Below are 16,699 nucleotides of genomic sequence, written 5' to 3'. Positions count from 1 at the left end.
GGGGACTGAGTGCCGGCCTGCAAACCAAAAGTTCACCAGTTCAATTCCCAGTCAGGGCACATGCCTGGGTTGTGGGCCAGGTCCCCGGTTGGGGGCATGCAAGAGGCAACCAAACATTGATGTTTATCTCCTTTTCTTTCTCTCTCTCTTCCCCACTCTCTAAAAATAAAAAAATAAAATCTTTTTAAAAAGAACAAAGGAAATCATCTGAGCGTGGAAGAGTCTTGCACAGGTCCCCAGGGACAGGAGACAACTGCTGTGACCGGCCAGGCGGCCTTTGCTGAGCCCTGGCCAAGCGTGAGAATGAAGACCTGCTTTCAGGTAAATAGAAGAACTAAGGGGAAGCTCCCAGCAGCGGTGGGGGTCAGAAGGGCCGCGCCTTCCAGCCCCATTCTGTGACGGTCACTCTCAGGGCAGCTGTGCAGTCTGTCTCGCACCAGGGCTTCATTTCAGCCACGAATCAAGCTGTCAGACAGGACAGAGCCTGGCACTCCATGGAGGCCTCCCCTCCACTCAGTCTAACCGTCTCAGGGACTGCTGGGCCCCAAAAAGTCCTAAGATGCCCTCACAAAGGAAAAGCCTTCTTGGAACGGAAGGCTATGATCACTAGAAACCAGCTCAGGTTCACTGGAAACAAAGCATTCCAGGCATATGGGAAGAGGGCCACTGGGGCAGGAATAGGCATATTTTGCATTTGCATAGACCCAGAACATTGTTTTGCTCAGTAAATGTGTTAAATTGAACCTGGGAGGTGTCTCCAGTGGACTACCACATTTGTCTCTGTTCAACGTTTGATCAAATGGCTTGAATGAAGACACACGCGGTCATCAATGGCCACCTCAAATGTTGTAATATAAACATCAAAGAGGATTAAAATAGACAAGATTCACGGTATTAGCCTGCATTTACGTTTTCCTTTCCTTTTTTTTTTTTTTAAAGATTTTATTTATTTTTAGAGAGGGAAAGGGAGGGAGAAAGAGAGTGAGAGAAACATCGATTGGGTGCCTCTCCGCACCCCCGACTGCAGATCTGGCCAGCAACCTAGGCATGTGCCCTGACTGGGTACCGAACCGATGACCTTTCGGTTCACAGGCCAGCGCTCAATCTACTGAGCCACACCAGCCAGGGCTGCGTTTATGTTTTTCTCATGCCATGACTTTGCTTTAAGTTATATGCATACTGGGTGGCTCTAACTTAATGGTTGTTTACGCAAAGGCGGCCACATGATTTCACCTGTCCACAGCTCAACAGTCACAACCCCTGCTGTAACCAAATGAGCACTCTGTAGCTGCTGAAGGCTTCTGCTGTCATGAGAGGTGAGAGCATGTTTAGGGAAGGAACGATTTAGTGGCAGGGAGAAGATAGCCTCCCACTGGGGTACAGCAGACAGAGGCCCAGCCCTGTGAGGGGATCAGGGAGGACAGGGAATGGCAAAGGACAGTCATGACCCAGGAAGGGTGAGGGGGCTGGGCTACATTTGGCCTGAGTGACAGGCCTCTAGCTGTAAATCTAAGGGCTGGTTGTGTCGGAAGACAGGAAGGGTCCTAGTAAGGTATAAAACCAAGATCATACAGGCATGGACAAGGCTAGAAAGAGGCCAATACTGGCTGGGGGATTAACACTGATCCTTTTTAAAACTCCCTTTCATTCCTTGAAGGTTCTGGGACTCCAGCATTGAACAAGACACAGACTCTTCTCTCCAAATGGACAATAAACAAATAAAGGGACAAGATCACTTTAGAGAGTAAAAAGTGCTATAAAAAAAATAAACAAATGGCAGATGTGATCAAGAGAAAAGGTGGTAGTTGGGGAGGAGCTAATTTAGGTTGGTTAATCAAGATCTGAATAAACGACAAGGAGTGATTTTGCAAGGTTCTGGGGGCACAGGCTCCAGGAAGAGGAACAGAGGGTACAAATATCCCAAGGAGGGACAGGAACAGGCCTGGCAGCTGGAGCAGTGTCAGGAAGCGGGGCAAGGTAGGAAATGCAGTCAGGGGAACAGACAGGGCCCTTGTCACCCAAAGTCTGGTATGTTCTAGTGGAATTTAGATTCAACCCCAACTGTGATGAGAAGAGCTGGAAGCTATATAAGTGGGGAGGGAGGTGATCTCACTCTACCGCTCTGTGGGGGTGATTTAGAGGGTGAGAGAGAAAAAGCAGGGAGACTCCTCAGTGGCCCACTGCAGTCCAAGGAGAGGGGATGGAGCTGGGGCTGGGCTAGGAACACCGGAGATGCAGAGAGAAGACAGCCGCAGGAGTGTTTGGGAGGTGGAACCAGCACAACTTGCTGACCGGATTCCACAGATTCCACGTGTGAGCGTGAAAAAAGGGAGGACGCAGGGAGGACCCAGGCTTTGGACACATGGCTGGTGGACGGTGTTGCTGGTTACTAAGTTGGGGAGAAATAAGTAGGGGATGGAAACCAGAATTTTTGAGGTGCATTTAAAGACAGATGTCAAGGAGGTGACTCAAGGTTCAGGTTTGGAGGTCACCATGAGGAGGCTGCCCCTCCCTGGAGACACGAGAGTATATGGGCATTTAAGATCCCCAGGACTCTGCACCCTTGTGGTCAGTCAAATAGTGCTGCTCTTTCTTTGCTAGTCTTCCCTATGACAGGTCAAGTCTAATCCCCTCCCCTTGAATCTTCGTCACCGGTTGTGGCATTTCAAGTGGTGATTTCTGAGACTAGATCATGAGAAACATGGCAGCTCCCACCCAGGCCTATCAGAACTCTGGCTCTGGTGGAGCCAGCTGCCAGGTGGGAAGTCTCACCACTCTGAGACCACCATATGGAAAAGGCTCCGTGTTGGTGCTAGGAATGACAGTCCCAGCTAGTCCCAACCTTCCAGCCACGCCAACCAGCCAGATACCAGCGGCACCATCTTGGACTCCCTAATCCAGCCCACCGGCCAGTTTTATACCACCAAGCAACCTCTGATGGAGTGTTCTCCCCCAACGACGCGCAGTGCAGAAGAGTCACTCTGCCCTGCCCAAATTCCTGGCAAATGAAATCTCAAGATATAATCAAATGGTTCTTGTTTGAGGCCACTAAGTTTTGGGGTAGTTTGTCACATAGCCATAGTAACTTACTTGAACAGGCCTCATCCTAAGCAAGAGTGAAGCCAGAGCTGTTTAGAGGTAGGGTGGGAGGGGAAACCTGCAAAGGAGACTGAGAGGAGCACTGGGCGAGGGGGAAGGATCACCAGGAGAGGGTGCATCTCCAAAGGAGGGGAGCTGCTGGTCCGGGGGCACGGAGAAGTCAAGGCAGGCAGACAGAGAAGCTAAAAGGGAGCCAAAAGGAGGGAGGGTGGAGAGAGAGGGGAATCCAATTAGAGTGAATCAGGGAAAGGAGAGAGGTAAATAAGTGGAAGCATGGAGCACAGAGACTTTTCAGATGTTTTTGTGGAAAAAGGGAGCAAAGAAACAAGATAGTAGTTGGAAGGAGACATGGGAACAAGGGAGGGATGTTGTTTATCTAGAGGCTTGGAAGTATTAGAGCTCATTTGTCTCCTAATGGGACAGAACAGTGGGAGAGGGGTCCCCCTGAGCCAGAGAGCTGCTTATAGAACAGGGCCTTCCCAAGAATTGCCCTTGCAGCTCAAAGATCCCTTTTTAGAAACTGATAGCTGCCATTAATTGTGCACCAACTGTGTGCCAGACCTGGTCCTTGGAGGTCCTTTAATTCTCAATTCCACACTGAAGTAGAACTCATTGTACGGTTGAGAAAAAGGAAACTCAGACAAGGAACATGGGAAGATCCACCCAAGGACACATGTCCAGTAAAAGGTAGAGGAGAGATTGAACTTGGTTCTCTGACCCCAGAACCTGGCAAGAAGGGGGAAGGTGGGGGAGATGCCAGTAGATCCAACCACCAGCCTGTGGGACTTCAGAGAGAGCCTGGCACTCTGGACACCCTCCACGGGTTGCCTCCCGGCTCCCCTGACTTACAGGGGATACGGAGAAAAACTGGAAGGAGGGTGGTCTGACCAGTCCATCTCACCTGGGCGTCCCCCCTGCCCCGCTGTCATCATCATCCCTCCAAGGTCTATCCACGGGGTGAGCAGGTTCAGAAGCCCCTCCCAGCCTTCGCCTTCGGTCAGCCTAGCTGAGAACAACAGGTTTAGGCAGTGAGACACACCTTCTCCTGGTGTGTCCTTTTATCTTCAAGGTGTGGCGGGTGGGGACCAGGTAAAGTCTAGGCCTAAGGAGGCCCTGAGGGTAGGGTGGAGTGCCGGGAAACAATTCGGTGCCTCCCCCTTCCTCTTCTCTTCAAGGGACGGACTCTCCCCTTGCCCCCAAGTCATTTAATCCTCTGGCCCCTTCCTCTCCCTGGACACCCCTTTTCCCATGAACCCCACTGTGCTCAAGGCCTGTAGGCACACCATTCAAACTCTTAAAACTCATCCTCTCAGTGTAACTGCCGGCATGGAGTAAACCTGCGTGGCATGAAACAATCTCAAGTGACAAGGACCATTATCTGAGTCCCCATGTTACAGATGAGGAAACTGAGGCCAGGAAAGGAGTAGCCACTACCCATTAGCCAAAGCAGCTGGAGCCTTCCGATTCCAGACCATCCATCTGCCCCTCCCACAGCTCATGGGGCCGTAGCAAAGAAGGAGGAAAGAGGGTCTCTCCATACCCTCGCTAAGGAATCCAAAGGAAAATGAGACCCACCTGGTTCAGCTCAGCCCTGGAGTGTGCTAGAAACCTGAGGCTACTTTAGTAAGGCCCAAGGGCCACGCCCCTTCCGACCTCTGACCAGTTTCCAGGCCTGGGAGCAGGGCCACACCCCCGGGGCGGATCACAGACTGCTCCAGAGGTCACAAATAGGACAATACCAAGGAGTGGGGAGAGTGATTTGGCAGCACCCAGTCCTGAGCGTAGGGCCCCCGGGGAGGTGCTCCCATCCAGCCTGCTGGCTCTAGACCTTTGAACAACCGGACAAGGTATAGCAAGTACACTTCCTCCCTAGCCTGTAAAGTGTGTGCAAGAATGAAGAGATAAGAAACTCCTCGAGGACAGGGGGCAGGTCCCATGTCGCTGTAGAGTCCCAATGTCTCATTACAGTTTTTTCCAGCTTTATTGAGATATGACTGACAAAAATTTTATGTATTTAGATTGCACAATGTGATGTTTTGATATACATACATATACATTGTGAAATGACTACCCCAATCAAGAGGTGCTGAATACTTAATGTCTACTAATATTAACTAATTAATGTCTAATTTGGTGAGGACAAATTATTACTATTTAAGAAACCCCAGGCAGGATGTACTTATTGCATGGACAAGGGAGCCAGAGAGGGACTCCTCAAGCTGTCACCTCCAAATTCTCTCCCCACTCCTTGAGGAACAAGCTCTCTCCCATGTTTCACGCGTCTCTGCCTGGAACCTGGGAGTTTTCAAGCTCCTCCAGGGAACCTGGCCTGCCCCCTAAGCTGTGAGGGGCCACCTGCAGGCCTCCCTCTGTCGCAGTCTGGGCACACTGCTGTCATCATCAGCTTGTTCCTCTCTCTCTGTCTCCACATCAGCTCAGGGGCCCCGGAAGACAGGTCCAGTCTGACTCACTCCTCTGTCCCCACAGCTCTGGGCTCTGGTCCTTCCCATCACTGCCCTGACACCACCTCCTAACCACAAGGAAGCTGCTGTTAGGGAATAGCAGGAGCACACAGGCCCACAGCCAGGGAGCTGGCAGAGGACCCAGCCGCCAGCACCATCTGTCCCTGGAGCCAGAGGACAGAGCAGGCACAAGGCAGCACTGTCAGTTCCTCAACTCAACCAGGTCGGTCCAGGACAAGAAGAGCCCCAGCCCCAGCGCCCCGCCCAGCTGCAGTGGGGGGTCAGACAAGGCTTGGAATTCTCGAATTAGCTCAAAGCGACTCCATGCCAGAGCCTTGGTTTTTTTATCTGTGAAGCCAGATGCAAACGAGCAGCCTGGCAGAGCAGTTGGGAAGTTTAAATATGCCTGACACTTAGCAGGTACTCATCAAGAGCTAGCTTTTACCATCTCAGCTGACCAACTGACCCTGTTATCCACCCACTGAGGAAAATGAAGTGCAGATGAGATGAAAAGGGAAAAAAAAAAAACAATCTTCACCATAGATAATTATATGCCAAGTTCTGCAATCCTCCAAATCTTTCCTCTCACTAATGACGTAGCAAGATCTGCAGGAAGATGAGAAAACTGAGGTCCACAGGAGCGAAATGAGTTAGCGTCTCCAAGGCAGGTCTCTGGGCCCTTACACTGTGGGCAGTGGTGAGCCGCCACCCAGAGGCACCGGGGATGCAGGCACAGCCCCGCCTGGCTCAGGCACAAGTGAAGGGCAGCGGAGTGGCCTCCCTGGACCCTGGTGTGTGTGAGGTGGGGGCAGGCGGGCAGCCCTGGTTCTGCATTATCAGTGTGTGCAGAGGAGGTGGGTCTGAGTGTGAAAGACACTAAGACCAGGTCCTGGGTGCACAGAGGCTCTGGATGCCTCCCTGGTCAAGACAGGGGGTGGAAACATAGGTGGAGGTTCTGGGTCCCTCACCAGCCACACAAGCCCAAGCACATCATCTCACTACCTGGTGCCTCCTCTGAACCAGGGCCCTCATCCTATTGCCCATTTATCTGTTGTGAAGGGTCAGGGGTGGGTGGGAAGGCGACTGGCCATTCGGAAGAAAGAAACTTCGGAAGAAAGGAACCATGATGATGTGCTTCCCTGGGTCCCTGAGCTCAGTGTGCAGGGACTGCGTGCCTTGGCACCAAGCCTCAAGGACCAGCGAGCCCTCAAGGAGTGCACAGCCTGGTAGGTATACAACCCAGGGCATTCCAAACCCCAAACCCCGCCTACAGGGCGCAGACCCCTGGCCTCTGCACGTGGCAGCCCTGTCTCAGCCCCTCCAGCTGCTCTGCCTTTGCTCACTTCACTCCAGGCCACACTGGCCTCATTCAGCAGCTTAGATGCACAAGTTCCCAGCTCCTTGGAGCCTGCGAATGGATGCTGTTCCCTTTGCCTGGAATGCTCTTCCCTCCACCCCCCTACCCCCCAACCCCCCACCCATTCCTCCCACAGCTGCCTCCTTTTCAGCTGCTAGGTTCACACTCAGTTATCTCTTGCTCAGAGAGCTCTCCCCTCTCATTCTCTAAGCCTCCTCTGTTCTCCAGACAGCCTGAGTTCACTCTCAGCAGTGCCACTTACTAGCTGTGTGATCTTGGGCAACTTACTTAACCTCTCTGTCTCAGCTTCATCTTTAATATGGCATAATACCATTATCTACAACAGAGCTGTTATAAGGAATACTGAGTTCATGCATGCTTGGCACATAGCTAGCACTTGTATGACATTCGCTCCTATTATTATATTAACAGCACTTAGCACTGATTTTCCTTGTGTATTTCTTGGACTCCTTTTCACTGGGTCTCCCTCGTTAGCTGTCAGCCCCACACAACAGCCTGGGTTCATTACAGTGCACTCAGAGCCTGACACATGCTAATCCTGTGGAGGGAACAAATGAAGTGAGGACAACATCCTGAGGAAACGTCATTAATTCTGGGAGCAGGAAGGATGAGAATTGGAAGGGGAAATAATGGCTAAGTTGGGTTTTGAAAGATAAAGAAGGGCCCTCCAGGACAAATTAACAACACTAAGGGTGTCTGCCCAAGGCTGCAACTGGAGTTTGAACGTGGCTCTTAAATACGCTGAAGCTAAGTGTCCAAGTCTTGCCTCTTCCTCCAGGAAGCCTTCTAGGACCACTTCAACCCCCTTGCGAGCTCCCATTGACACTCAATCATTAGTAGTTTTTGTGCTCCTCTATGTGATGGACATGTCATTTTACATTTATGAGTTTTCCTTCCACCACGAGACAGTGGGGTCCTCAGTCAGGTGACACTTGCTTTTCATTGCCAGGACCAACCCCACGGTGAGGCACAAACCCTTCACAAACATCCAGACCCATAGGATGTCAAGGCTGGCGGGGATTTCAGGGACACCCAGAGTTAGGGAACACTTGGCCCAAGGTTACATGTCAGCAATGGGGTGAAAATAAAATTCTAATACAGGGTGACCAAATGTTACACCCTAAACCTCCCCACATCTGAACTAGACCCCAATTGAAGCTGGGGGGTTCGTGGGTAGGTAGGCACACCTCCAGCTGCCCTCAGGTTCAGGGTGAAGCAGAGGCTCACCACAGTGGGTCGGGAGCGGCGTGTATTATAGGTCTATGGGTTCATGTCAATAGCACTACCCAGTACAGGGCTCCTCAGGGGAACTGGGACAAACAGCCCACCCCTGTTTCCAGAGCAAATAAAGTTCCTGAGCCCCCATGGGAGCTGACCTGGGTCAGGCTGGAGCTCAGGCTGAGCAGCATACCCAGCCTCCCACTGAGGAGCCAGCAGGTCCCCACCAGCCCAGGGGTGTGGAACTGAATGTCCAGCGTAGACTGACCCTGGGATGGGAGAAGGAGAAGGGCCCCCACTGAGAGGGGCAGGGCAGAGGGACCTTTCCAACACCACTGCACAGGCACTGTGTTCCTCCGGCCTCCTGCCCCAGCTCGGCAGCAGACTCTCCACCCCCTTCATTCAGTCCCTCCCTCTACCTCCCTCCCTCCCTCACGTGTGCAGAGTGCTTGCTGGGTACCCAGTGGTGGGTAAGAGCCAGAACATTCCAACTCTAAAATGCCTACTCTCTGCAGAGCCACAGGACACTGACAAGGGTCCCCAACCAACCCTGTGATGTGGGGCTGTGGGCTGAGGCCCTCTCCTCTGTTCCCAGTTTTAGCACAGCTTTCTTTAGTCTCCATGAAGAGAGCCAGGTGGGGGTTTTTGATTTTCTTGCTTTTCATTAAAAATGACTTGGGTAACAGCTCAGAAAACAGTCCCCAACTCTCCTGTATTCCTGGAGAACTTAGGGAATTCAGGAGGGAATAAAGGAAGTCCAAGGGGACCCACCATGCAGGCAACGGTCCAAAGGTGGAAATGCAGGCCACAGAGTTCTCAGCCAGCGTGAGGTCACCCGTGTCACCTTGTGGGCCCAACTTCCACCATCCCACACCCACCTCCACTCCCAGACTCCGTGGGGAGTGGGGGACAGCGTGGGGAAGAGGACGGCCAGCCGGGCTCGAGTCAGCGTGTGCGGGTTGGAATCCCACTCTGGGCTTTCAGCCGGCTGAGCCTCTGGCTCCTTAAGAGCTCAAACTCTACAGCCAAATTTGAGTCTGTTGAAATCTCGGCTCTGCCACTTTCTATCAGTGTGATCCTGGGCAAGTCTCTCAATTTCTCTGAGTGAGTGAAGCTCACCTGGGACGTGGGGATGATAGCTCTACCTACCTCCCAGAGAATGGAATGGGTTAGTATACGCACAATCTGGTGCCTAGCGTGGTCGGCATTGTGTAAGGAATTGTGCTGGAAAAGGTTACTGGCTATCTCTGTAAAAGGGTCACAGTGATACATCCCTCCCCTGCTGCCTTCTCCCCAGTTACTGATAAGGATAAATGGGGAAAAGACTCAAATCAATGGGATAAGAGTTAAAGATGATGGGACATAAGCCAAGACACCGACAGCCCCCTACACCTGGAAGATGCTCTTTGCCCTGTGCTTAGGGAACAGAAGTAAGGCACCCTGCTGCTCAGATCCCACCCCTGGCCTTGCTGTGAAGTAGCCTGTGCCCATCTATTCATTAAGCATTTCCCGGGGCTCTGGCCCTGCCCAGCACTGTGCTGGGCACCCCAAGAGCAGCCTTGGGGAATTCACTGGCTGGTGGAAGAAAGGCACATGCAAGTCCACCACACAATCAGGGTGAGAACAGACTAACACAGAGGTTTGCTGTGCGGAGAGAAATCTGGGAAAGCTTGCCAGAAGAGGCAGCATCTGAGCTGAGCTCCGAGGTCTCAGAAGTACCCTTCCAGGAGAACAAGTTAGTAGGGGGTGAGGGGAGGCTAGGAGTCACTCTGGCAGAAAGCATAATATGTATCACAGCACAAGGAGAGAACAAAGGCGGTACCCTGAGACAGAGACAGGCAGTGCCGGCTGGCTGCCATACTGGATGCATAGGGGCGGGCGAGGTACAATGAGGAGGGAGAGATGGGCAGGGCAGATCACCAAAATCCTTTTGTACCAAGCAAGGAATGTGCACGTTATACTGAAGGCAACCACCTGCGGAGGTGGTGAGGAATAATCACATTTCCCTTTCAGAAGCATCCCTCCAGTGGAGGAGGATTGGAGGGGGCTGGACATGGGACAGGGGAACTGGGGAAGAGAGGGTACACTGAGTCTGAGCTGAGTAGCAGTCATGTCGATGGAGGGAAGGGATGGATAAAAGAATTCTTTATTTGCCCCTGCCCCTTTGAAAAAGGCTTTTCCTGAAAACATCCTCAGAGGACACCTACTCTACACCCAGCACAACCTCTGCCAGTGTATCCAGAACCCTTCTCCGTTCACCGTAACAAAAGTCTGCTGAGCACTTGGGTCTGTCTCATGCCTCCACATCTAATCTCACTCTGCTCCAAAGTCCCTGTTAAGAGCTTCCAGGGAAACATTCTCTGCGAGGTGACCTTGCAGGACACGTTTCCACCAGCCCTCACTTGGTCCTGCACTTGCTCTCCCAAGAGTTTATTGTCCTCAAGAACCCCGACTTCACCCTGTCATAAGGGCCCACACACCCCAAGCCCTGCAACGTCTATCAGCTCTGTGGCCTTTGAGCCCTGAACTCTGAGAATTAAACACCACACAGCCACGGAGCTCAGTGTGTCCTGCGGAAACACACGCAGACCTGCGGGAAGAAACACACACCCCCCAGATAGAATTCCAGACATGCAACACAACCTGCCCCTGCGGAACTAGCAGCCCCTGGGGCTTATTTGGCAATTGCATCTCATAATAAACCAGCCCAGGGGTCCTGAAATTTTTTTTTCCAAAAGTGAGTTAGAAAATGGCCCATGGAAAATGAGAGAGGAGATGCAGTACTTCTGACTTAAAATGGAAACTTCAGTCCTCTTCTGGGATCCCCAGATCACCCGTCCCGTGGCCTCCCACCCACCCCCAGCACACCCTCCGTACCCTTCGAAGGTGATTTCCGACATTCTGGATCATCGCGGCTGAGGCCCCGCTAGCCGGTCGCCCGGATGGCAGCACTCTCCAAGGGACGTGAGTCACCTGAGCAACAGCCAGGCTCCAGCTTCATATGAAGCCTCTTGGCAATCTCCTCTCGCTCCTCCTCCCAAGTGCCCGCCCCTGCTGAGCCCAGGCCCCAGCCTCCACTCAGACTGCCCTCTGCACCCCTCCTCCCGGAGCCCCCACGCCTGCCTGGTGGAGAGGAAGGAAAGAGGCTGCCAGCTGGGACTCAGCCACGTCAAGGGGCCCTGTCCCCGCCCACCAGGTTCCTAGCTGGACACTCACTCCGCTTCCAGCCACAACCAAATGTAGTCACTCCCATTTGCAGTCCCTGGCATCCTCCCCACAGGGTCCCTTGGCTCTGGGGTCACTCCCAGGGGCTGGGAAGCTCCAGATCCCCAGCCTCAGCCAAACTGGTAAAACGGGCAACAGGTTTCCATCTGTATACAGGGAGGAGATTGGAAGGTGGCAGAAGGCCAGGGAGCTGCCACCAGTGTCCCGGAGAGATACCAGACCCACCTGCTAGGACTCTTCACCCTTGGGAGTGTTACCCCCCGCCCCACCGCTCCAGGCTGCTGGCGTCTATCAGCTGCTGGCCAGGGACAGGGCACACCCCCCTCTGCCTTAAAATAAGCAGCATGACTTTTCTAAAAGCCAAACCCCACACCATTGGCTCCACAGGACTTAGCTCCTGGACACCCACCCTAGGCCTGCTGTAGCCACTACCAACCAAGAGACCACCAGGAGTTCCCCTTCTCCCCTCTCTTCTGCAAGAGGCTTAATGAGGAGGCCTTGACCCTCATGCTGGACTGCCTAGGACAGGGCAATGAATAATGTGCTTGGTGGTTAAGGGATGAAGGGGCGGTGATCCAGGAAGGGGAACTGGATGGAGAAGTGGGCCAGGACTAATAATGAGCTCCTTACAATAACTGACCACTGCTGTATGCCAGGCCTCACTACGGTCCTCTATCTAAACCCACAGGGTGGGGGGGGTCCCTTGGGGGAGGCAGGTGATGTGCCCCAGACGGCATAGCTATTGAGGGCAGAACTGTGCCGGAACAGAGCTCAGCCTGATTCTGAGGCCTCTGCCCTTTCCTCTGCCCCTCATGGCCTCCATTTCACGCGCCACATGTCTAACACTGTCTCCCCAGGGGCCCTAAGACACCTGAGTCCTCAGCCTGGTTCTTTCACATAACGTGCTATGTGACTTTGGGCACGCTCCCTCCTCTCTCTGAGCCTCCCTGCCCTAGCAGTCAAGAACTCCAATGTCCATCCCAGTGAGCTCAGGCCTTGCTCTCTGTCAGCAGTTTTGTGTCTACAAATGAGAAATTAAAGTCACACCATAAAGACTGCAAGATGGGCCAAGGATAGCGCTGAGGGTTGGGGCCAGCCCGGAGGCTTCCTGAAGGAGGTAGTGGTAGAACTGGTCTGCAGATTGAACGGCTTTGGACAGGCTGAGAAGAGGGTTGAGGGGGAAGGCCTAACAGGAAGAGGTCAGGATGCTGCCGTGCGCAGTGAGGATCTTCACCTTGCAGAAAAAACCTGGGAATCGGTCGAGGAAGGCCTCGAATGCCAGGCAACAGGGTTTAGGCAACAAGAAGCCTCTGAGGAGGGAAAGCACGCTTAACATGATACAAGCCACGTGAGGCGGACAGGACAGGTGTCATGAGACTGCACTGGACTGGTAAGGAAACCAGCTCAGAGAAGAGACAGCTCATATCACTCAGCCTCGCTGGATTGAGGCAGGCAGCCAGGAAAACCTCAGGGTTCTCACTATGCAGATGAGGAAATAGAAACCCAGAGAGCTTCTGGTCCCCAACCCTACCCTCTCTCCAAAGAACTCACTGGACTCAGTCTAGTCCCCTCATCTTGCAGGTGGATACATTAAGGCCAAGAAATGAAAAGTGAGCCCTCAAAGTCACACAGTGAAGAAGTTGTCTAGAATCACCATTCCTGACCTCACATTTAGAGCCCTGTCCACCCCACCCCACAACAAGGCATAAAATAAAAGAGGCTGATGTAGATTGGGTTCCAGCCTGCGAACCGAAAGGTCATTGGTTTGATACCTAGTCAGAACAGATGCCTGGGTTGCAGGCCAGGTCCCCAATTGGGGGCGTGCGAGCGGCAACCGATTGATGTATCTTGCACATTGATGTTTCTCTCTCTCTTTTTCTTCCTCCTTCCCCTCTCTCTAAAAATAAGTAAATAAAATCTTTTTTAAAAAATAAGAGAGGCTTCAGTTAGACTTAGGAGAAGATGTCCAGCAAAGTTCAATCAACAGAGGAATAGATCTTCCTGCAGAGGCCCCTGCAGCCCACAGAGGTCCCGCTCCTCTCTGTTGTTCAGTAGAGAACTGACTCCTGTGTCCCTGCGGCATTCCCGTTCAGGATGTTACTTCGGTGCATATTTCTGTGGATACCTGCCTCCCCTTTCCGCTACCCCCCGGACCAGGGCCCTAAATTCAGGAAACATAAAACACACCTGCATGAATCATAGTCCTGAAAAGGCCAAGAGGAGGTCTAAAGTGATAATTAAGTCAGTGGTTCTCAAACTTCAGCCTGCATGAGAATCGCCCAGAGGACCTGTTAAAATACAGTAGTGCTGGGCCTCATCTCTAGAGCTTCAGTGGAGCCCAGTAATTTGCATGACTAACAAGGCCCCAGGGGACGCAGATTTTGCTGGTTCAGGGACCATATTTTGAGACCTAGTGAGCAAGTCAGCCCTCCCTCTTTCCAGCTGGGGAGAATGAGATCCAGAGAGTTTAAGGGCAGTGCTTGACTGTATATCAATATCATCAGCATAATCATCATCATCACTCATTGTCATTATAGCCCTTCTCACATGCCCAGCCCTGGGCAAGCACTTCAAGTACCTTATCAGCTTTGGACCTCGCCCAAGAGAAAGGTACTATGATTATTCTCTTACAGAGGAGAAAACGAAGGCAAAGAGTCATTGGTCCGATGTCGCACAGCTGGTAAGAGTTAACAGCAGAATTTGAACCCTGATCTAAATCTGGAGCTCACAAGTTGAACCACCACTTTACACAATCTGCTTACAGCTTATGCTGGTCAAGGAATTCTCCAGAGGTTCCCAAATCCAGTAGGTTCACCTCTGGTGTGGGATGAGCTTGCAGTGCACTCAGCCCAAAGGCCTGGCCCACTGGGGTATCCTACATCTTCAGAAAGCCAGCCTCTTCCACCCTGTGAGCCCAGAGAACTTTCTCCTACAAACACTTCTTTTCCCACATTACGTCTTTCATATGGCCCCACTGATGGGGCCTTCCTGACTAGAGGACAAATGTCTGGTCCTCTAGTCAGGAAGAAATGTTCAGGTCCATGTCTCAGCTCTACTTCCCCACTCAGTGACAAAACACAATGAAATAATAATCTCCATCTATATTCCGCGGTGATACTGCATTGCCACCAATAGGCACCGGTCTGTCTCCCCCATCAAACCGGGAACTCGCACGCAGGGACCTCATCTGAGTCTTACAAGGTCTCAGCACAAGGTCTGCCCAGAGCAAGCGTTTAGTGCCTAAGTGATAGATGGATGGATGGAAAGAAGGAAGGAAGGAAGGAAGGAAGGAAGGAAGGAAGGAAGGAAGGAAGGGAGGGAGGGAGGAATGGGTGTGTGTGTATGTAGTGGTAAATGAGGGAATGACTGAGTGAATAAATAACCAAACTCCCAGGAATTCCCTCTGCTGGGCCTTTGAGTCTTCCCAGGTAGGCCACAGACTTCCTAGGTAGGAGGGACCTCTGGCATCATCCACTCCAGCCCCCACTTTCAGCACTGCCCTGGCTGAACCTGTCCATGGGCCAGTACCTACAGCTCCTCCCCTGCACACAACCTTCTAGTACCCAGCCTCCACTTACAAAAGTCCAAGATTGAAGAACCCCCTCCATCTAAGGCTGCCCGTACAATTAAGGTGCTCTAAGAGCCAGAAGGGTCTTGCCATCAACCCATGACTCTGAATCACCCAGAAAAAAGCTGCTCCCCTGCTCCCCTGCTCCCCTGGCCTGTGACATTGGCAGAGGTGTGGGAACACATGTCCTGTCCTCTGCCTGGCCCTGGCCTCCCTGTCCAGACTTATTTCTTCTAATCTTCTTAAGCCATGAACAGAGCTCCCTACTGGTGCCTCACACACCTGGGGTTTCCTTTCTTCCTGCTGTTCCCCCCACTCTGATGCCCTTTAATAACTCTACATCCAAACCCTGCCCCCTATCAAGGCCCAGCTCAAATGGCACCACCTCCAGGAAGTCTTCTGGGCCCCTCCTAAGTGGAAATCACATCTTTCCCCTTCTGTACCCTCAATCCACCTGCCCCCAACACACACACACTTTGCATCCTTTTATTTCTCTCTCACACTGTTTTTTCTCTTAAGTCGGGCGGATTTGTGCCAATTTCTCCTTCTTGACCTTGAGCAAACTGGCAGCAGAAATGGTGTTGATTCATCAGAGTATCCTGCCTCCTCCCACCAAGCACTCAGGGCCTTGATCATAGTAGGTGCTCAGTGTCACATACTATGAAGAATGAGAGAATGAAGGAATGAATGTTGAATGGGAAAGAACAGGGGAATGTGTGAGTGGATGGAAGTGAATACATGTGTAAATGAATGATAGAATGAATGAATGAATGCAAGAATTTTGTCATCCTCTCCTATTCTCCAAGCTAAAGACTCCCAGTTCCAGGACAGAATAAATGAAGTTGTGGGATAAAAGGGGTGGAGGACAGGAGGGAGGAACAAAGAAAAAAGGAAGTGAAACCAGCAAGACAGGAAGCAGAGGTGACCTAAACACTGCTTCAAGGCCAGGCCCTCCTCAGAACCACATGCCCTGCTTTCAGAAGAAGCGGGGCCAGGAGAGCAGTGAGAAACCAGTTCAATGGTTCAGGGGAGAGAAGGCAGAGTGGTGGGGATGGAAAGGAGGGAATGCTAACAAGTCTTGGAGGCCAGATTCCGGGATGCTGTCTAGCCAGCCCTGAACTCCATCCTGACAAATGGGCTCAAACTTGCCCTCCCTCCCCCTCTCTTACCGCCTCCTCCTGTGGGCACTGAACGCCCCTTTGGACACAGCCTAACTTCCTCAATCGCGCCTTTGCACGAAAGCTATTCACAACGTGGGCTAATGCTCCCACACACTCAACCGTGCCAGAGTAAGTCAGCAGCGCCTTCACACTCTCTGGACTCTGAGTCTTGCGCCCTTCTGTCCTTCCAGGGCCGGCCTCCTCCATCCTGGTGAGAGGCCTGCCCATCCCAGCTCAAAATCCCAGATGCTACTGCCCCAGGCTGCCCAAGCACAAGTGCACCAGGCACCATCACGCTTGTCTGGAGCCAAGTGCTGGGGTAGGGGCGGAGCTGCTAGGGGGGCGCTGGGACAGAGGAGGAGCCCGCAGCAGGAGGACCCCAGGGAGAGCGGCCCTCCTGAGGCCAGGAGGTGCGGGAGGGACTGCCGGTGGCTGGGCCCTTACCCAAATGGTGGGGCACTCTAGACCCAACAGCTCGCAGGGCCGAGGCGGGTGGAGCCGAATGGGGAAGTTAGAGAAGCAGGTCCGCCGGGAGAGGCTTCGAAACAGGCATCCAGGTCCCAGAGCAGAGTCTAATGGGGGAGGTTGC

At 52.6% G+C, this 16,699-nt stretch overlaps 1 protein-coding gene across 1 annotated transcript in view; it reads right to left on the bottom strand.

Moving 5' to 3' along the window:
* ACOT11 (acyl-CoA thioesterase 11) overlaps positions 1–11,133 on the bottom strand; it is a 45,902-nt gene extending 34,769 nt beyond the window's left edge. Inside the window, exon 1 of the mRNA XM_054573623.1 lies at positions 11,035–11,133. Within this exon, the coding sequence (XP_054429598.1) occupies positions 11,035–11,067 (33 nt within the window). The 5' untranslated portion in view covers positions 11,068–11,133. The remainder of the gene's footprint in view (positions 1–11,034) is intronic.
* Between the last annotated feature and the right edge of the window lie 5,566 nt (positions 11,134–16,699).

Source organism: Pteronotus mesoamericanus, unplaced genomic scaffold (genome assembly GCF_021234165.1).
Source record: "Pteronotus mesoamericanus isolate MK-2021 breed Mesoamerican mustached bat unplaced genomic scaffold, CSHL_Meso_final contig_105, whole genome shotgun sequence".
Lineage (NCBI taxonomy): Eukaryota > Metazoa > Chordata > Mammalia > Chiroptera > Mormoopidae > Pteronotus > Pteronotus mesoamericanus.
Note: the sequence above shows the minus strand (reverse complement) of the source record. Positions and strands in the feature narration are given on the sequence as shown.